The following is a 22,293-nucleotide window of genomic DNA, read 5'->3' as shown; positions in this document are numbered from 1 at the left end:
AAAGACCACCCAAAGACCAATTGCCAAGATCCAAGTCCAAGTCCAAGTGCGGCGCGCGCATGTGGGCTCTACAGCCCATCTTAGTCCATTATAATTATTCCATGTAATAATCCTTCTTATTAAATACTAGTTTAATAAGGTTGTAACTTCCAATGTGTGATAATTAACTCTCTTAATTATTCCCTAAGCTTCTCTCATAGCTCATTAAGTTTGCAATTTTGCACAACTTTAATCCCTTATTTCCCACTCACCGGGAATCGGATTTGAGAAAATGAATATACCACGGTCATCTACTCCGAATGTAGATCGATGCTATCTCATTTAATTTTACAAAATTAAATGTCTCGTTGAAATTATAATTGGTCAAAGTTCATTGATCGGACATAGATTCCAACAAAAGATTATGGAGGAATCGAGGAAATGGATATGGTGAGTGATCAAATTCGTGAATGCTGTGAATAGAATCTCCAACCGCAACCATGAATAAGAGAAAGACAGAAATGAGAGAGAATATTAATCCAAAATGCTATTTTCATTGTTAATAATTTATCTTAAAATATTAATTAATTTATAAATTTTGGTTCATCAAGATATAATTCAAGATAAGGTATAAAAAGACCTTTGTGTCCTTTGTATATACTCTCTCCGTCCCACGTTACTTTAGGTGTTTCTTTTCGGCACGGGATTTAAGAAAATGGTGTTTAGTGAGTTAAATAAAGATAAAATAAGCAGATGACAGAATAAAGTAAGAGAGAATAAAGTAGAAGAAAGAATAAAGTGTGTAGGATTAGATGCTTTATTTTTAACTGAAAAAAATAACTCAAGTAGTTTGGGACAATCCAAAATGAAATATGACTCAAATAACTAGAGACGCAGGGAATAATAGTAAATTGTTAATCCTATTAGTTATTTATAAAAATACTTAATTCCATTGTAAATTATGATTTTCTTAACATACTTCGTATTTAATAATTTAATGACAAAGTAATTGCAATGTTTATAAATTCATAATTAAGGAAATTCGTAAAAGAAAACCTATATTTAAAGATTAATGACAAGGAAAGTAAGCATATCCGAAATAAATAAAAAATTTAGTTTTTCATTCATTATTTTGTAAGTATATCAGTGTACTTCTCCTTCTCCGATTAGAAGTTCCAATTTACATGATTAGTATACAATTCCGGCTTAATATAATGTACACATATTAATCGTATTTTTGTATCATGAGGAAAATTGTTGAAGCGTTCATTTAACACATAAAATAAACTCTCCATTACATGATTAATACCACATTACATTACCGAATGTACACATTATATGATCAATAAATTACACTTTTTATTCCAAAGACCTATATAATTTAATTTTAACTTGACCCGAAGCCATTTTAACTGTAGCAATAAAGTACATTCTTTATTCCAAGACCTATATAATTTATTTTAATTCGTCACGGAATGAGTCACCACGAGGTAAATAAGCATAGCAGATCTCACGGGACGGGGTCAATGAGAACTTGAGAGATGAGCTTCTGCATTTCCAATCCTACATTTGTGTACCAATCGCCCTTGGTATACATAACCCCAATAACACGGGCGAAGTTGAGAATACGGGAAAGTAGAGGGGTCGGGATTTTATTTGAGAAATGCCTCGTTTATGAGCTTCCACGCTGTCTCAACCCGGTTTAGTAATTCCTTAACAGCTTCTTCTTTTGATTTGTTATGCTCCTTTGTGTAGCACTCTACCATAGAAGGTATGTGCTCTCTGTTTTTCTCAAACTGAAAATAAAATAAATGTTTTAAGAGCATCCGCAATGGTGCTTAGGCCAGCCATAGGCCAGCCATTCTCTCCCCTGCCACGTCAGCAACACTAAAAAATCTACCTGCCACATCAGATTTAGGCCAACCATAGGCCAGCCGCAATAAAAATAATTCAAAATATACTACATTTACGGAATTAAAATTACGATTAAAATACGGAATTAAATTTACGATTAAAATACGGAAAAATTCATTAACTGCATTTAAAAAAGTTACATAGATAAAAAAAATTACATGCATAATAAAGAAAAAAAACTATCGCCTGCAATCCTCCGTGCCCACAACTCTTCAATTATATCCTTTTGGAGTTGAATATGAGCATCCACTTGGCGCATGTTGGCAAATTCCTGAAGGCGGCCGGCTTCATCGAGAGGTACCCCACGTCGTACACTAGGGGTGGCCGTTCCGTGGCTTGGACCGGCTTCATCGTCACTGACCCAACTAGTCAGTTGTACGCCTTCGTCTTCGACGATCATGTTGTGAAGGATAATGCAGGCGTACATTATCTGGGAAACGCATCCGACATCCCACAAACGCGTTGGACCCTTAATTGCCGCCCATCGAAACTGGAGCACACCAAATGCGCGCTCCACGTCCTTGCGCGCCGACTCCTGTCGTTGCGCAAAGTAGGCCTTCTTTTCATCACTTGTTTGTCGGATCGTCTTCACAAAGACCGGCCACCGAGGGTATATCCCATCCGCCAAGTAGTAGCCCATATCATGCCGGTTGTCGTTGGCCACAAATGAGACGGCTGGACCGACGCCCTGGCACTTCTCGTTGAAGAGGGGAGACGAGTTCAGGACGTTGAGGTCGTTGTTCGACCCGGCTACCCCAAAATACGCATGCCAGATCCACATCCGGTAATCAGCTACGGCCTCGAGGATTATCGTGGGGTTCTTTGACTTGTAGCCGGTCGTGTAGGCCCCCTTCCAGGCAGTCGGACAGTTCTTCCACTCCCAATGCATACAATCTATGCTGCCTAACATCCCGGGGAACCCATGCTTCTCCCCGTGCATCTGCATCAAATTCTGACAATCTTCGGGAGTAGGGCTTCGAAGGTACTGCTCACCGAAAATGCTGATCACGCCCCCACAGAAATCCTTCAGACATTTCAGGGCTGACGACTCACCGATGTGGAGGTACTCATCCCACATGTCTGCCGCGCCTCCGTAGGCCAACTGCCTGATTGCCGCCATGCACTTTTGAATAGGGGTGTGGCCGGGTCTGCCAGCCGAATCGTGCCTGAAGCAGAAACACAGATATTGACGCTCTAATGCCCCAACGATGCGCATAAACAACTTCCTGCGCATTCTAAAACGCCGCCGGAACATGTTGGCGGGAAACCGCGGGTTCCCTGAAAAGTAGTCGTCGTACAGCCGCTGATGTGCAGCTACGTGATCCCGATCAATCACTGCTCGGTGGTGGACAACTCATGGAGGGCGAGGTATCGCCTGCTGTTCCACCATACGCATGTACCGCTCCATCCCGCGGTTCATGTAGGCATCCATAGCCTCGTTCATCCTCCGTTCGTACTCCTCAGCATCCCCACCACTACCACCACTACCACCACCGCTACCACCCGCGTTACTCATCGCTCGATGATGCTCTTGTACAGAAAGTTAGAGAGAGGGAAAACTCGTTAAAACAAGTGGTGCAAATGAAAATGAAATGAAAATCGCGTTTATATAGGTTTTTTTTTTTTTTAAAAATAAAACAAAAAATCGGCGCTGGCCGATCGGGCCGCCACAATGGCGGCTAGCCGATCGGCCAGCCCACGCCGATCCGCTCGCCGATTACGCTCTCGCCGGCTGCAATGGTTCGGCTAGCGCGACGAATCGGCTAGCCGGTCGCTAGCCGACCATTGCGGATGCTCTAAGGTGAAGTTAGTAAAGATAAAAAATTGAAATTCTAAAAATAATATTTTGGAATTTTAAGAAATTACCAATCAAGTGAAATCAAATCAAACTCATTTAAAAGCCATATAATATTATATCATGTTTTATTAAAAATTACTAGTATAATTTTGATTACCATAATTTTTACACATTGCACACACACTTAAAATTAAAATTATCCAATTCATGTATGGATACAACATTAATATGGTTAAGAAGGTGAGAAAAGATAATAGATTATTCACTAACTATATATAAATTAAATAAAATGTTAGACATTTATAATAATTACTTCATGTCCCACGATATCATCAGTCAGCATGCAAATATTTAAGGCAGATTTCATAACATCTGGCTCAGATAGAACGTAATCGAATGCTTCTTTTGTCACACAATCTCCCATTCCAAGAAATGAGCAAATTATTAGTGAAGTATAACCAGAGCTAGCTGTTGCAACCTGCATGTACTCATCGCTCTTCGGTTTGTACTTTTCTTCCCTCCATTTAATCTCAGTAAAATAGTTTCGAGCTAAGTCTTTCATCTGTCCATTACCACAAATAATTAGAATTTACATATGTTATACTCGATAAAATATGTTACTTGTGGAATTATGTTTATGTAATTACTGCTTCAATTCCATAGCCAAGACGATACAAAGTTCCCTCTTTGGTCATATAATCTTCAATTTCTTCAAAGACTTCCAAGAGCGCCTTGTAAAATCCCCTCATATATTCCGGAATTTCGTCCAAGCACGACATGCTCCACCTATAATCATAAAATCAACAAGCATTATGAATTTTTTTTAACTAATTTTTATATTTAAAAATTAATTTTCACAAATAAATAAATATAAGAACTTCATAATAGCCGATATTTATTTGTTGGGCCCGACAAGCATTATGAATTTGAATCGACATGCGTTGTTGATGGTCTTAGTATTTTGCTTAAGTTTCTAATTTAAGAAATCTAACATTTCAATTGCTACCATGAAGAGCTCCAGTTCTTCGAAAGTAGCATAGGCGTCGAATGCATCATCAAATAGCGATGCAAATGCAATCAATTTGGTTGTAATGTGTCTAGCCTTAGCATATTTTGGTTCGAAATAGACACCCAATATCCAAAGTAGCCCTCCACCATTCGATCTCTCGCATAAAATAACATTGTCGGAACCTCCAAATCTTTCCACCACCTACCACAAATCAACAATATAATCTCAATATAAATAAAATCACAAGACCTAATTAACTCGTCGCGTGAGCCCGACAGGGGCCTAAAGATGCGTTTCTCGTCTCGTAAAAGCAAAAAAACAGCTTACCGATAAAGCTCACTTAGCTCCTCTTTGTGCATAGCCTGAAGCAAGTTGAAATCCAACTTTGCAAGCTCGAGCAGTTTTGGGTTATGAGAGTCAAATTGGGCGTAGATGGAGATGTAATGCCTTGCCTCGACACGTGGCAGTCTCCTGCGGATCGAGTATTTGTGCAGTGTGTGGTCCACTTGTTCAGCAACAGGATTGGTCAGAAGCGGCAGAGAAGATTCTAGAAGCTTCCGACTAGAAACGTAGCCGTAATCAAGAAAGTCTTCGCCGTTGACTCTCAGATGCGTGGCCTCGAAATATTCTAGGATTCCCAAAATACCCTCCGCTGTGTCGGGAGCCTTGGAATTGACTTTTACGACATTCTTAAATTGTTCGAACAAACCTTAACATTTGAATTAAAAAAATTTAAAATATGCTACAAATTAAATGCATCTCTCAATTTTCCATTTTTGGAGCATCTTTTATTAAATACTCTGATCTCATTCTGTTGTACTACCTATTTTTGGTAAATAAATACTCCTACGATTTTATAAAACTCATTTCACAAATTATCAATTAGGAGTAACAATTATACGTCTCAAATGTGACACATGCATAATATAGATTGTAGAAAAGCTGATGTTATGAAAACAAAATAGTTGAAGAACTTGAAATCTCAAGATCCTAAACTCAAGATTTAGAAAATGAATGATAAAATAAGAAAGTTAATTACTTACTGCAAGATATTTTGTATCCATGTTGTCTCAAAAGGCGAAAACCAAGAGCATTGGTGTATAAATCATCTCTGTCTTTGCAAAACTCTTCAAAGATTTGGGACAAATTTTGCAGAGCTTGATCGATCTCCTCTTCAAAGTGATACTCAATGCCCAATCTTTGTATTGCATCCACCAATTTCAGTAGCCCTACGACGTCGTTTGATGCCTTCTTTAGCTCTCCTTTCACTTCATCCTTCAGCTTCTCCACCAATTCCTTTTCGACAGCCTATGTCACAAAACATTTAATTAAATTCATATTAGGGTGCAAACCCATTCCCCGTCGATGAACAACAAAAGTTGAAACAATATAGACTAAAGTCCAATTTTAGTCCCTTACATTTGCTCTAAAATTTTTTAGGTCTCATACATTAAGTTTGTGACCTTTTGGTCCCTAACATATTGTTTTAGTACATTTCAGTCCCAAACAAGGTCACAAACTTAAATGTATAGGACTCAAAAAGAATTTTACAAAAAATGTACGAGATCAAAATTGGACTTTAGTCCCATATTATAATTAAGTTATTAAATTGATTAAACATTTTGATTGTTAGTTTTAACAGAAAATGGTTATTTTGGACCAAAACAATATGTTTGGGACCAAATTGTACCAAAATAATATATTAGGGACCAAAAGGTCACAGACTTAATGTATGAGACCAAAAAGAATTTTAGGTCAAATGTAAGGGACCAAAATTAAACTTTAGTCAACAATATATATAAATGTTTCATCAGTTCCACTAGTATGAGACGTTTTTTGGAATGACCCTAAAACAAAACCGTGAAAGACCTATGGATGTGTAATACAGAACTACGTATAGCTTGCATTGATTTGATATGTAGTGACGCAAAATTAAATTGTGAAGGGTTTGGTCTAAAACAGATGATATCTTACTAATGTAGAGTTCGGATCGAATTACTAATGCTAACATATATACACTTAATTTATACCATTATCAATTCTCTGGTAGCATGATTTGATATGTATAACTTATATTGACAAATGTGAATATAGAAAAAATATATATATGCATAAAATCTCGTATCGGAACTTTATTACCTTACATGGTCGTGGAGTGTAGACGAGGAAGCGATCTCCCCATACATTTGGGTGATAATTTGCAAGAGGTCGAGAAAAAGTAGTAACTGAAGCAAATTGATTCATCTTGTGATATATAGGTGAATATTATTGAACTATTTTCTGTTAGCAACTTGTGAGATAAATCTCAACTATTTGTGGCTTCTATAAATAGAAAGAAATATGTTGCTAGGTATACATTTTTTAACTACTGTATTTAAGTAGCGTAGTTACATAGATTAGTTAGCTGTCACATTTATTGGATTTGCTCAATAGATATGGACATATAGTTACCAATAAGACTGTTACCAATACAAGTAATATTCGCCGCCAATTTTTTTGTAAACCATTTGTCTGCTATATGGCATGAAGAGTATAGACTATAGAGTTGAAAAAGAGTGGTCAATTTCAAATGTGTTACTCCCCTAATTCCGATCCATCCAAAAAAAAATAGTCACATATATATACGGCCTGAGTTTAATAAAAAATTAGTTAAATAATTGAGAAAAAGAAAGATAAAAAGGAAGCGAGAAAGGAGAAAAAGTTAGAGAGAGAATAAAAAGGAGTAGTTAATGTAAGAGAAAGTTTCTATTTTTGAAATGAGACTATATTTTTTGTGGACAGTTCAAAATGACGAAATGAGATAATTTTTTTGAACGGTTTAATAAAAAGTTTTAGATTTATAATATTATAATTTCAAATACTTCCACTTCTAAAGTTTGAAGTTTATAATCAATATCTATATTTAAAATTTTGAATAATTATAGACTTGCACATATCTTAAAACACACGGCATACACAATGCACACACACACTCACAACACTTACGTGACATGAATTCGTAGTTTGCTAAACGACACAATACAATAACAACACGATAATTATGACAAGAATCCAACACAAGTACACGACAATTTTCAGGATAATGACACTATATTACTCACACTATATTACTCATGTGTGTTATGAAGGATATATGACTTGGCAGTGGTGGTGGTCGTCGTGATGGTAACGGTAAGATATGGAGATATCAGATACACAAAGTTGTGAAATAGGTGGTGAAGACATGAAATGGGAGAATGCATGTGGCATATGAAAAGTGAAAAAATAAAAACCTAATTTAACTCTGAATTAATATAAAATTAAAAAAGAATGATAATTAATGGGTTATAGGAATCTTACCTGAGTACAACTCGAACTCAGTTTGAAATTGTCATAGGAAAAGTGAGAAAATAAAAACCTAATTTTACTCTGAATTAATATAAAATTAGAAAAGAATGATAATTAATGGGTTATAGGAATCTGACCCGAGTACAACTCGAACTCAGTTTAAAATTGTCATGTCCTTATTCGATCGAGTTTATACTAACAGTAACACTAGGGGTGTACATTCGGGTTTCGGTTCGGTTTTTCGCCCAAACCGAACCGAACCCGAAAAACCGAATTTAGGCTAAAATTGAAATTGAACCGAACCGAAAAACCGAAAAATCGAAAAACCGAAAACCGAACTTAAAAAACCGAACCAAACCGAAAAAACCGAAATTTCAAAACAAAACCGAAAAACCGAAAAAAAATAGTATATTTTAATATATCTAATTTATTTTATTTTATATATACTAATAGAATATAAATATATATAACATAAAATTAATATAATATATATAATATTTATTATATAAAAATATATTAGAAGAATATATATTATATATATGATATAATATAAATTAATAGGATAAAAATATATAATAATATATTTAAAATATAATTCGGTTTTTCGGTTTTTCGAATTTTTTTTTCGCCCAAACCGAACCGAACCGAAAAACCGAAATTTTTGTATTTTTAAAACCGAACCGAACCGAAAAATCAAAAAAATCGAACCGAATTTCAAAATTTCGGTTTGGTTCGATTCGGATATTCGGTTTTCGGTTATTTTGCTCACCCCTAAGTAACACGACAAGACTGAACTCAAGGGTTTCTGTGTCACGTCAAAATTGTGAGTCCCTAACAAAAAAAACGTTGATCTTTAGCACATAAAGTACACTCTTTTATTACATATATAATACATCACCAAATACACACATTACATGATTATTATACACATTAATTAGCAAATAAAGTACACTCTTTAGAAAAACCAACATAATTTATTTTAATTCAACACGAACGAGTTACCATAAGGGCATCCACAATACGCCCCGAAAATCAGCCCCATTTGTTGGGATGCGGGGTCCTTGTTGGGTTTGTATACTAAAAGATGCTTCGAGTGTACATGTCTTTGTACAGTCAACTCATGCCTGTATACAAGAAACGCCGCATCCACTTGTTTACCTAATTATGAGAATAAATAATACTCCCTCCGTCCCACTTTAGGAGTCCCGGTTGAGTTCGGCACGGGTTTTAAAAAATATAAAGGAAAGTTGATGAAAAAAGATAGTGGAATGTGGGTCCTACTTTTATATATTAGTTTTATAATAAAATGTGAGTGGAAAAAGGTGAGTGGAATGTGGGGCCTATTACCAATTATGGAATATTCCAACCGGGACTCCTAAAGTGGGACACCCAAAAGTAGTAAACTGGGACTCCTAAAGTGGGACAGAGGGAGTATAATATAATGGTTTATTATTGAAATATAATAAACAAGTCTAGGACTTCTTACTAAGAAGGTCAAGTAGGGAAATTCAATGAATCTCCTCATGAGTTTTGCAGTAGGGGACTTGGCCAGATCTAGTAAGAAGAAAAACGCATTCACAACCTAGATAGGCTTTGGCTACCTATTGGTATGGTTGCGGTGTTTGCGATAATTCTCTCTTACCTAATAAGAGATTAGTAACACCGGTGTGGTAAAGCATTGAAAGAATCTAATACAAAATGTATTCTGTATTGCTATGTACTGTAAGAATATATTTAAGAAAGTTTAGTATTTTCTAGTCTACTATATTAATATCATTAATATTGTTTATTATGTCAGACGCCACTTTGACTTATCAATATAGGAGAGTTTGTACGTAACTCAAACATGATATCTTTGGTGGTAGTAATTGAATAACATGAATGTATTGGAATATTATTTCATAGAAATCACGTGCCCAGTGTGGTATGATTAAATCCCAAAGGATGATCCCCAAGAGGTGTTTAAAAAAGTTATTTATTATTTAGAAAGCTACGCAGTTGGAATTTATGTTAGGTTTGGTATACTGAAAAGCATGTTTCGAGCAAGTTTCGCGCGAAGAGAATCTTGCTTGTATACGTAAAACTCTACAACCTGATTCAGTATTATTCGAGCAGTTTCGCACGAATAGAATCACTATTATTATTACATTGTGTTTGCTTGTGCATTTAGAAGATGTTTTATAAACATTTAAATGGTAAGAAGTAAACAAAGCTTGAGTCTTTTGCTTAGTAGATCGGTTGTGGGCGACGTCCACTTTAAGGTAACACGGTCAGATCTATGCAATGCTTTCCAAAAGAAAAAGAAGAATTTCACAACCTAGATAGGCTTTGGCTATCTATCGTGAAAGGTTGCAATGTCAGTCCGCATATTTCTAAGCCTTATTGAAATAAGATGACATTGGTGTGGTATAGCACTGAACGGATCTAACAGCAAGGCGTGTCTTTATGCTATCTATTGAAAGACTGGGTCTTGATAAAATACTATTTCTTAATCTACATATGTTAGCATTGAGCATACAGTATTGATTATGCACTACTTTGACTTATCAAATGGTGCGGGTTTTTCGCAACTCAATAATCCTGATATATTGGATAGTGGTGATTAATATCTAGTGGTGCTAGAATTGCTATTATGTTGAATCGCGTGCGAGGTGAGTCTCGTTTGATAATGTCCTCAAGAGGAGCTCGAACAAGATTTTATTATTCGGAAAACTAGCCAGTTGGAGTTTTATCGCTCTATGAATAATAATTAAGTGTTTCTTGCTAAGTCCACTCTTGGAATTAATAAGATATTAATTAATTAAGTCCATAGCAGACATTAATTAATCAATGGACATTTATATCTTAAGCGCGGAAAATAAATAATAAACAACGGAAGCCCGGATTACTTGTGATTTCGGATTTGGATGGGGAGAGTTCAATATTACTTCTGTAGTGGCTGCTCGTAATATTCCAATATAAGCTTGTATTAAATTGTGGATTCAATTTAATTAGTAAAAAGCTAATTGGGGGAGCTCATATCCAAAACCTTCCATAGATTCCTGTCTGGGCCCAAAAGTAACTTAATATAAATAGGAGAATAAAGGAGACAGAATAGTTAATTATTACATTAATGAAATTTTCGTTTCTCTCTCTACAGAAGGAAACGATTTTTCATTGTTTTTCTCATCCGTGAGATTTTTCAGCTCCTCCTCCGTGAAGAATTTTATGTCTTCTTTATTCAAGTCCTAGTATTTTGATAAGATCAGCCCACCCTGATATCGAGATACAGTTCGGGAACCAGAGAGAAGATCCGTGGTCTAGTATTGAAGATCATCACGTGGAGAAGGCGCGAACAATCGACGATTCACGTGGAGAATCAAGGCGCGAACAATCGACAATTGAATAATAAATAAAGTCTCAAACTAGAAAATTATTCGGAGAATTAATTTAATTCAAGTCACATAGCAGACAAAAGAATTAAATTGATGGATTAAAATAATCTTAAACGCAGGAAATATTGTAAAATAAAATGGACCCAAGTTATTTGTAATTTGGTGATTTAGATGGGAGTACAATACTATTTTTTAGTGGAACAAAATAATATTCCAGTGATAATATATTAAATGATGAATCATTTGATTTAATTAGATACTTATCTAATGGGTGAGCCCAACATCTAAGTCATTCCATGGACCCCCATCCTAGCCCAATAAGTCCAAGCTTATAAATAGTGAAGAGATGGGAAACCCTAGTATGCAAAAAGACTGGGTAAATATACCGAAAAAACGGTATATCGATCGTATCATATTGAAAAATATCGAACAATATTGAATTTTCGGCATACCGAAACTTTCGGTACGATACAATACCGTATCGAAAGTTTTCGGTATGATAACGATATGAATTTTCTTATACCGCGGTATACCGTTTTATATCGAATATACGATATATATCGATATTATCGGTACACCGAAATATATCGAAAATCAATATGTATCGAATTATCGATACATATCGTTATACCGTTTATACCGATGATAATGATGATGATGATGATGATGATGATGATGATGATGATGATGATGATGATGATGATGATGATGATGATGATGATGATGATAATAATAATAATAATAATTTATTTTTTTAAGATTAAAAGTTTAAATCATAAATGTATCCATATAACTTAATTATATATTTTTTGATTATGAAGATGTGGACAATGTTTATTTTATTATGTTAAAATTATACATTAATTTTGGTTTTATTTTTCGGTTTTGAAATTATATTTTTTGGTATACAGGTATTTGAAATTGTATAAAATTTCGGTATATCATACGAAATATCAATATGCCGTTCACAACGGTATACCGAAGTTCGGTACGATATACCGAAATTTTGAAACGGTAACGGTATAGTTTTTTTCCATATCGAAATTTCGGTATAACGAAATACGGTATACCGAAACTTTCGAAACAATAACGATATGAAATTCTTTCATATCGATATTTTCGGTATGATAACGAAACAAAATTTTTGATACGGTATATCGTATCGACCCAGCCCTAGCAAAACACACATCACAACACTCCTAACCCTAACCCTAGCCGCCATAACCGGCGTTCTCTCCCTTCCATATAGTTCATTATACCCCCTCCGTCCCAAGGTAGTTGAGTTGTTTCATTTTTGCACTCGTTTTAAAAAAATGATAAAAAAATTTAAAGTCGAGAGATAATAAAGTAAGATAGAAAATATTGTAGAGTAGACTCTTCTCTATATTATTCACTCTTACTGTATCGTATCTTCACTTTAAATATTTATTACCAGATTTTCAAAATGAGTGAAAAAAAATGTGATTGCATCTTATTTTACAATCATGTTATCATGGTTGTCAAACCATGTGAATCAATGTTTAAAAAATTGGACCGGTAATTACATCGGATCGATTGGACTAATGGTCGAACTTAAATATGGCAATTATTTAGTAGTATAAAGATTTATATAATTTATTTAACTTAATACAAATTGAGTCACCATGATAAGAGGATCCTATCCGATCCGATCTCACGGGACAGGGTCAATGAGAACTTGAGTGATGATCTTCTGCATTTCAGGACCTACATTTGTGTACCAATCGCCCTTGCTGTACATAACCTCAATAACACGGGCGAAATTGAGAATACGGGAAAGTAGAGGGGTCAGGATTTTAGTTGGTTTGAGAAATGCTTCGTTTATGAGCTTCCACGCTGTCTCAACCCGGTTTAGTAATTCCTTAACAGCTTCTTCTTTTGATTTGTTATGCTCCTTTGTGTAGCACTCTACCATAGAAGGTATGTGCTCTCTGTCTCTCTCAAACTGAAAATAAAATAAAATAGAATTATATACACAAGGTTCATCGTACTATATCATGTTTTATTAGGAAATAGTACATAATTTTGATTACAAAACTTTTACACATTGCACACAAAGTTAACAATAAAATTATCCAATAATTCATGTATGAATAGAACATTAATATGGTTAAGAAGGTGAGCAAAGATAATAGATCATTCATCATTGATTTAAAGTTTAAACTAATAGTTCACCAACCATATAGTACAAATTAAATAAAATATATTAGACATTTATAATAAATACCTCATGTCCCACAATATCATCAGTCAGCCTGCAAATATTCAAGGCAGATTTCACAACATCTGGCTCAGATAGAACAAAATCGAATGCTTCTTTTGTCACACAATCTCCCATTCCAAGAAATGAGCAAATTATAAGTGAAGTATAGCCAGAGCTAGCTGTTGCAACCTGCATGTACTCCTCGCTCTTCGGTTTGTACTTTTCTTCCCTCCATTTAATCTCAGTAAAATAGTTTCGAGCTACGTCTTTCATCTGTCCATTACCACAAATTATTAGAATATACATATATATAGGGGCATGTTAGGGTGTCACCACCCCTTAAAATAACATCATACCACCATTCCTAGCCATTCATTTGTACACGTGGACGAATAATAAGCTGTCACGTGGCAAAAAATCTGGAAAAAGACGGTCAGCAATTTGCTGGTCTTTATCCAGCAATATTTCTTGTCCAGCAATATCCGACACACTATACAGCAATCTATAGATTGCTGTGTAGTGTTTCTAATATTGTTGTGTAACGTTTATAATATTGTTGTATAAGCGGTGTCACGGTGTCATTTTAAGAGGGGTTGTCATTTTTATACTCGATAAAATATGTTAATTGGAGCATTATGTTTCTGTAATTACTGCTTCAATTCCATAGCCAAGGCGATACAAAGTTCCCTCTTTGGTCATATATTCCTCAATTTCTTCAAATACTTCCAACAGCGCCTTGTAAAAACCTCTCATATATTCCGGAATTTTGTCCAAGCATGACATGCTCCACCTGTAATCATAAAATCGACAAGCATTATGAATTTGAATCGACATGCGTTGCTGATGGTCTTAGTATTTTGCTTAATTTCTAATTTAAGAAATTTAACCTCTCAATTGCTACCATGAAGAGCTCCAATTCTTCAAAAGTAGCATACGCGTCGAAGGTATCATCAAAGAGCGATGCAAATGTAAGCAATTTGGTTGTAATGTGCCTAGCTTTAGCATATTTTGGTTCGAAATAGACTCCCAATATCCAAAAGTAACCCTCCACCATTCGATCTCTTGCATAAAATAACTTTGTCGGAGCCTCGAAATCTTTCCACCACCTACCCACAAATCAACAGTATAAGCTCAACATAAATAAAATCAACATACCTAATTAAGTATCTTACATTTTTAAATTCGAAAGTACACAGACCTAAGGATGCGTTTCTCGTCTCGTAAAAGCGAAAACAACTCACCTATAAAGCTCACATAGCTCCTCTTTGTGCATATCCTGCAGCATGTTGAAATCCAACTTTGCTAGCTCGAGCAATTTAGGATGATGAGAGTCAAATTGGGCGTAGATGGAGATGTAGTGCCTCGCCTCGACACGTGGCAGTCCCCTGCGTTTCGAGTATTGGTGCAGCGCGTGGTCCATTTGTTCAGCAATGGGATTGGTCAGAAGTGGCAGAGAAGATTCTAGAAGCTTCCGACTAGAAACGTAGCCGTCATCAAGAATGTCTTCGCCGTTGACTCTCAGATGCGTGGCCTCGAAAAATTCAAGGATTCCCGAAATACCCTCCGCTGTGTTGAGAGATTTGGAATTGACTTTTAAGACATCCTTAAATTTCTCAAACAAACCTGAATATAAAAAGTAATTTGAATTAAAAAAGGGTAACTCAACTTAGTTGGGACTAGAGATTTGGAATTGACTTTTAAGACATCCTTAAATTTTTCAAACAAACCTGAATATAAAAAGTAATTTGAATTAAAAAAGGGTGACTCAACTTAGTTGGGATTGAAGGAGTGCTACAAAATAAAACTACCCAATGTTTCATAGTTGACCGGCTTGGATTCTGAGAAATTGTTTTGAAATGAGACATCTATTAGTGAAAAACAAAAATGAAAAATGAGACATTTAATTGGCGGACTCGGAGGAGTACTCAGAGAGTACAAATTAAATACTTCTCTCAATTTTCCAATTTTGTAACATCTTTTATTAAATATATCATTTTATTTTACTACTGCTATTTTTGGTAAATAAACTACTCCTACGATTTTATAAAACTCATTTCACAAATTCTTAAGTTATACTCCCATTATTAAATAGGAGTACCAATTATACGTCTCAAATTGGTACACACATAGAAGATTATAGTTTGAGAACTTGAAATCTCAAGATCCAAAACTCAAGTTTTAGAAAATGAATGGTAAAATAAAAAAATTAATTACTTACTACATGATATTTTGTATCCATGTTGTCTCAAAAGGCGAAAACCAAGAGCATTGGTGTATAAATCATCTCTGTCTTTGCAAAACTCTTCAAAGATTTGGGACAAATTTTGCAGAGCTTGATCGATCTCCTCTTCAAAGTGATACTCAATGCCCAATCTTTGTATTGCATCCACCAATTTCAGTAGCCCTACGACGTCGTTTGATGCCTTCTTTAGCTCTCCTTTCACTTCATCCTTCAGCTTCTCCACCAATTCCTTTTCGACAGCCTATGTCACAAAACATTTAATTAAATTCATATTAGGGTGCAAACCCATTCCCCGTCGATGAACAACAAAAGTTGAAACAATATAGACTAAAGTCCAATTTTAGTCCCTTACATTTGCTCTAAAATTTTTTAGGTCTCATACATTAAGTTTGTGACCTTTTGGTCCCTAACATATTGTTTTAGTACATTTCAGTCCCAAACAAGGTCACAAACTTAAATGTATAGGACTCAAAAAGAATTTTACAAAAAATGTACGAGATCAAAATTGGACTTTAGTCCCATATTATAATTAAGTTATTAAATTGATTAAACATTTTGATTGTTAGTTTTAACAGAAAATGGTTATTTTGGACCAAAACAATATGTTTGGGACCAAATTGTACCAAAATAATATATTAGGGACCAAAAGGTCACAGACTTAATGTATGAGACCAAAAAGAATTTTAGGTCAAATGTAAGGGACCAAAATTAAACTTTAGTCAACAATATATATAAATGTTTCATCAGTTCCACTAGTATGAGACGTTTTTTGGAATGACCCTAAAACAAAACCGTGAAAGACCTATGGATGTGTAATACAGAACTACGTATAGCTTGCATTGATTTGATATGTAGTGACGCAAAATTAAATTGTGAAGGGTTTGGTCTAAAACAGATGATATCTTACTAATGTGAGTTCGGATTGAATTACTAATGCTAACATATATACACTTAATTTATACCATTATCAATTCTCTGGTAGCATGATTTGATATGTATAACTTATATTGACAAATGTGAATATAGAAAAAATATATATATGCATAAAATCTCGTATCGAAACTTTATTACCTTACATGGTCGTGGAGTGTAGACGAGGAAGCGATCTCCCCATACATTTGGGTGATAATTTGCAAGAGGTCGAGAAAAAGTAGTAACTGAAGCAAATTGATTCATCTTGTGATATATAGTTTTGATTAATATTGAACTATTTTCTTTTCGAAACTTGTGACATATAAATCTCAACTGTATGAGGCTTTTATAAATAGACAGAAATTTGTTGCTAGGTACTCCATTTTTTAACGATATAAGTAGCGCCTGTACATAGATTAATTGGTTGGCTGTCTCATTTATTAGATTTGCTCAATAGATATAGTTAATCTATTTGACAGTACTAACTACATCCAATTCCACGTGTGTCACTTTAATAAGATTGTTACCCATAACATTAATATTCGCCGGCAATTTTTTTTATAAACAATTGTTTGCTATATGGCATTAAAGATAGTTTTATAGGTGGACAATATAACTTTTAATGAAAAATTACTAAAATAAGAAAAATGTGAGAAAAAGTAGTTTAAGTAGGAAAGAAAAAGTAGAATGAGAAAAAATGGGTAAATTATAAGAAAATGTCTCCATTTCAAAATGAGATTCTTTTTAATTCATGGACATTTCAAAATTGCAAAATGAAGCTATATTTTTATGGATGGATGAAATATTTTTTTATCACACAAATGTTTAGATTTATAATTGAATTATAATTTCAAACTTTATACTAGTATGTATTGCAATACACTCAAGTGACATGAATTCGCAGTTTGCTAATGATACGGTTTTAGTCATGTTGACATAATAAGATAACAACAAGAGTCCAACACGAGTATATGACAGCCAAACGATAATGATACGAAAAAAATTTATTCATGTTATGAAGGAGATATGACTCGGCAGTGGTGTTGGTGGTGGCGTCGTCGTGACGGTAATGGTAAGGAACAGGGCTACAAAAAGTTTTGAAATAGGTGGTGAAGACATGGAATGGAACAACACATCATACATGTGGCATATGAAAAGTGAGAAAGTAAAGACCTAATTTTAACTCTGGAGTAATACAAAATTAATAAAGAATGAAAATAATAATTAATGGGTCATAGGAAATAAAGAGTTGTACTCGGGCCATATTCCAATCTAACCCGAGTACAGGCCCGAGTACAACTCGATCCCAGTCTGAATTTATCATATCCTTATTGGATCAAGCTTATACTAACATTACCACGACAAGACTGAACTCGAGTGTTTTCGTGTCATGTCAAAATTGTGAGTCCTAACACGAAATACTATTGTTGATTGTTTTTGTGTTAAAACAACGGAAAAAGCATTGATTTTTACCACATAAAGTACACTCTTTTATTACATATTACATCACCAAATGTACACATTACATGATTATTATACACATTAATTAGTCTATTCTTTAAAAAACCTACATAATTTATTTTAATTCAACACAAAACGAGTCACCGTAAGGGCATCCACATTACTGCCCCGAAAATCTTTCACGGGACGGGGTCGATAAGAAGTTGAGTGATGAGCTTTTGCATTTCAGGACCTACATGTGTGTACCAATCGCCCTTGCTGTAAATAACCTCAATCACACGGGCAAAATTGAGAATACGAGTAAGTAGAGGGGTCGGAATTTTAGTTGGTTTGAAAAAGGCCTCGTTTATGAGCTTCCACGCTGTCTCAATCCGTTTTAGCAATTCATGAATAGCTTCTTCCTTTGATTTGTTATGCTCCTCTGTGTAGCACTCCACCATAGATGGTATGTGCTCTCTTTTACTCTCAAACTAAAAAATAAATAAAATTATATTACTAAAATAAATAAAAATGTAGACTGTTGGAGTAATTACCTCATGCCCCACAATATCATCAGTGATCCTACAAATATTCAAGGTAGCTTTCACAATATCTTGCCTAGATAGCACAAAATCGAATGCTTCTTTTGTCACACAATCTCCCATTCCAAGAAATGAGCAAATTATTAGTGAAGTATAAGCCGAGCTTGCCGTTGCAACATGCATGTACTCCTCGCTCTTTGGTTTGTACTTTTCTTCCCTCCATTTAATCTCAGTAAAATAGTCTCGAGCCATCACTTTCATCTGCCCATGCCCACAAAAAAACATTTTGTTAATATTGAATATGTATGTGTATGACTAAGAATGTTCATGCATTTTGTAATCATAAGATAAGATAGACCAATATTATGAATTTGAATTCCACAAACAAATTCAAAATGGAGTTATGTTTAAGTAATTACTGCTTCAATTCCATAGCCAAGGCGATACAAAGTCCCCTTTTTGATCATATATTCCTCAATATCTTCAAAGGCTTCCAATAGCGCCTTGTAAAAACCTTTCATGTATTCCGGAATTTCATCCAAACACGACATGCTCCACCTGTAACACAAGATCCACTAGTATTAATTGTCAAGTATGTTTCTCTTAACGCATCGGTAAGGGTAGGAATTTTTGGGTTGGGCCGCAAAAGTATTAGTCTGGTCCGGGACTGGGCCTAAGACCCCTCTGGCGGTATGCGTCTAGGACTAATTAAGTCGTAGTGTGATTTGGGTATGAAGTCGTTGGAATTGTGACATGGCGTAGAATTTGAGAGGAAGAGTTACGGTCCGATTTAGAGTTTAATAGTATATGACATGCGTTGTTGATGGCCTTAGTATTTCGCATAATATCTAATTTAAGAAAGCTAACCTTTCAATTGCTACCATGAAGAGCTCCAATTCTTCAAAAGTAGCGTATGCGTCAAAGGTATCATCAAACAGCGATGCTATTGCAATCATTTTGGTCGTAGTCTGTCTACCCTTAGCATATTTTGGTTCGAAATAGACACCCATTATCCAAAAGTAGCACTCTACCATTCGATCTCTTGCATAAAATAACTTTGTCGGAACCTCCAAATCTTTCCACCACCTACCCACAAATCAACAATACTATCTCAATATAAATAAAATCACAGGACCTAATTAATAAGTAGTAACTCACAATTTCGTGTGAACCCGACAGGGTCCTAAAGATGCGTTTCTCGTCTCGTAAAAGTGAAAAAACGGCTTACCTATAAAGCTCACTTAGCTCCTCTTTGTGCATAGCCTGAAGCAAGTTGAAATCCAACTTTGCAAGCTCGAGCAGTTTTGGGTTATGAGAGTCAAATTGGGCGTAGATGGAGATGTAGTGCCTCACCTCGACACGTGGCAGTCCCCTGCGGATCGAGTATTGGTTCAGTGCGTGGTTGACTTGTTCAGCAACAACGGAAATGGTCAGAAGCGACAAAGAAGATTCTAGAAGCTTCCGACTAGAAACGTAGCCGTCATCAAGAAAGTCTTCGCCGTTGACTCTCATATGCGTGGCCTCGTAAAATTCTAGGATTCCCAAAATACCCTCCAATGTGTCGGGAGCCTTGGAACTGCCTTTCACGACATCCTTAAATTTCTCGAACAAACCTTGTCCATAACAAAATAATTTAAGTTAAGAGAAATTGCATTAAAAAAATTTGACTCTATTCCTCCCTACTAAGTTGATCGACCACCGAAATTAAGAAATTGTATTACATAAATTAAATAAAAATAAAATATAATATGAGAGAGAATAAAGAAGAGAGATAAAAGAGAAAAGTAAAAGAAAATAAAGTAAAAGTGATAATTGAATGTTTTGTTATTAAAAAAAATGAAATGGCTCATCTTAGTTGGAAAATCCCAAAAAAATATATATATACTAAGAAAAATCCAAAAAAAAAATATGTACAACTCATATGTTTACTATATCATTTCTTTTTAACTATTCCATATGTTCAATTTAAATGGAGATGTTATGCATTTTTGTTTTGTAAATTGTGAGTAGAGAAAATAAAGTAAGAGAGAATAAAGTAGAAATGATATTATTCTCTTTTTTATTTTACCATTTCACCAATTTAAATATTTATTATCATTTTTATAAAATGAGTACGCAAAAGGGACTGAGAATCCTAATGATGCACGGAAGGAGTATACAAATATATTTTCACATATTCTATTTACTTTAATCATACACTTTTTTTATATTTCTTAAAACTGTGCCGAGTCAAAGTCAAATACAACTGTAGAAAGGTAGGATTATAACAATATAAAGCGTAGGTCCGATGATTGTTGGGTCAAGCTTGGGAGCTTTGCTCTATGACATCAATTTTTGCTTATTATCTTGTGAATCGTTGTCTCATAGCTGAGGTTTGAAATAACAATAGTAGAAGAACTAGAATTCTCAAGATCTTTAACTCAAAATTAAGATAATTAATCGTAAATGATAAAATGGGAAAATTAATTACTTACCGCATGATATTCTATATCCATGTTGTCTCAAAAGGCGAAAACCAAGAGCATTGATGTATAAATCATCTTCGTCTTTGCAAAAGTCTTCAAAAATTTGGGACAAATTTTGCAGAGCTTGATCAATCTCCTCTTCAAAGTGATACTCGATGCCCAATCTTTGTATTGCATCCACCAATTTCAGTAGCCCTATGACGTTGTTTGATGCCTTCTTTAGCTCTCCTTTCACTTCCTCCTTTAGCTTCCCAATCAATTCCTTTTCACCAGCCTATGTCACGCAGCATTCATTTAGTTCATCTTTTCATGTCAATCAACAACAAAAGTTGAAACGATATAAAGTGTTTCTTAAATTCCATTAGTACAAACTACAAGTCTTTTGATAGTGACCAAAAACACAAAATTGTGAAGCTCATATATATGTCAAACTACGTATAACTTGTATTGATAACATACACATAGTTTATACCATGATCAATTTATTGATTTAATGAATATGCAATGACCCAAAAAATAAAAGTAAGAGGGACTTAACCCAAAACAGACGATATCATACTAATAAAGTCGATACGTATATAGTCAAACTAACATTTATATCATAATTCATACATTTGCTTTATACCATTATCAGTTCTCTGATATTGTGATTTGATATGTACTCCATTTGTTCATTATTAATTAAGTCACTTCTTTTTATCACAAAGATTAAGAAAAAGATGTTAAGTATTTTCATAGAGGGGGAATAAAATAAGTGAGAGTGTTACTTTTTGCCAAAAATAGAAATGATTTAATTATCTTGAAACTTCTGGAGATGGGAAAATGACTCAGTTAACAATAAACAAAACTTATACAGGTAACGGCAAATATGTTATCAAAATATATTATATTGTATGAAATTTTATTATGGATAATATTTATATATTACCTTGCATGGGTGGGGAGTGTAGACAAGGAAGCGATCTCCCCATACATTTGGGTGATAAACTGCAAGAGGTCGAGAGGAAGTAGTGATTGAAGCAATATGATTCTTGTGCTCCATCTTGTGATAGTTTTGAATATTATCGAAT

The 22,293-nt window shown here is 34.7% G+C and overlaps 2 protein-coding genes and 1 pseudogene across 2 annotated transcripts; all 3 read right to left on the bottom strand.

Moving 5' to 3' along the window:
• Nucleotides 1-1,489: 1,489 nt before the first annotated feature.
• On the bottom strand, nucleotides 1,490-6,973 carry LOC125196691 (bicyclogermacrene synthase-like; annotated as a pseudogene).
• Nucleotides 6,974-12,986: 6,013 nt separating this feature from the next.
• Nucleotides 12,987-17,061, bottom strand: LOC125188628 (bicyclogermacrene synthase-like). Its single transcript, XM_089066071.1, has 7 exons — nucleotides 16,936-17,061; nucleotides 15,841-16,105; nucleotides 14,864-15,245; nucleotides 14,510-14,728; nucleotides 14,274-14,412; nucleotides 13,647-13,895; nucleotides 12,987-13,364 (listed from the first exon to the last, which is right to left on the bottom strand). Exons 1-7 carry the CDS (start codon nucleotides 17,038-17,040, stop codon nucleotides 13,074-13,076), a joined length of 1,650 nt encoding a protein of 549 aa, XP_088922197.1. The 5' UTR covers nucleotides 17,041-17,061; the 3' UTR covers nucleotides 12,987-13,073.
• A 1,174-nt stretch (nucleotides 17,062-18,235) lies between these two features.
• Nucleotides 18,236-22,293, bottom strand: LOC148931757 (bifunctional sesquiterpene synthase 1-like). The gene is made up of 7 exons (XM_089064313.1): nucleotides 22,152-22,293; nucleotides 21,233-21,497; nucleotides 19,987-20,371; nucleotides 19,626-19,844; nucleotides 19,178-19,316; nucleotides 18,771-19,019; nucleotides 18,236-18,707 (listed from the first exon to the last, which is right to left on the bottom strand). Exons 1-7 carry the CDS (start codon nucleotides 22,263-22,265, stop codon nucleotides 18,417-18,419), a joined length of 1,662 nt encoding a protein of 553 aa, XP_088920439.1. The 5' UTR covers nucleotides 22,266-22,293; the 3' UTR covers nucleotides 18,236-18,416.

This window comes from Salvia hispanica, chromosome 2 (assembly GCF_029641045.1).
Source record: "Salvia hispanica isolate PSC_SH4W2 chromosome 2, Shi_PSC_v1, whole genome shotgun sequence".
Taxonomy (NCBI): Eukaryota; Viridiplantae; Streptophyta; class Magnoliopsida; order Lamiales; family Lamiaceae; genus Salvia; species Salvia hispanica.
Note: the sequence above shows the minus strand (reverse complement) of the source record. Positions and strands in the feature narration are given on the sequence as shown.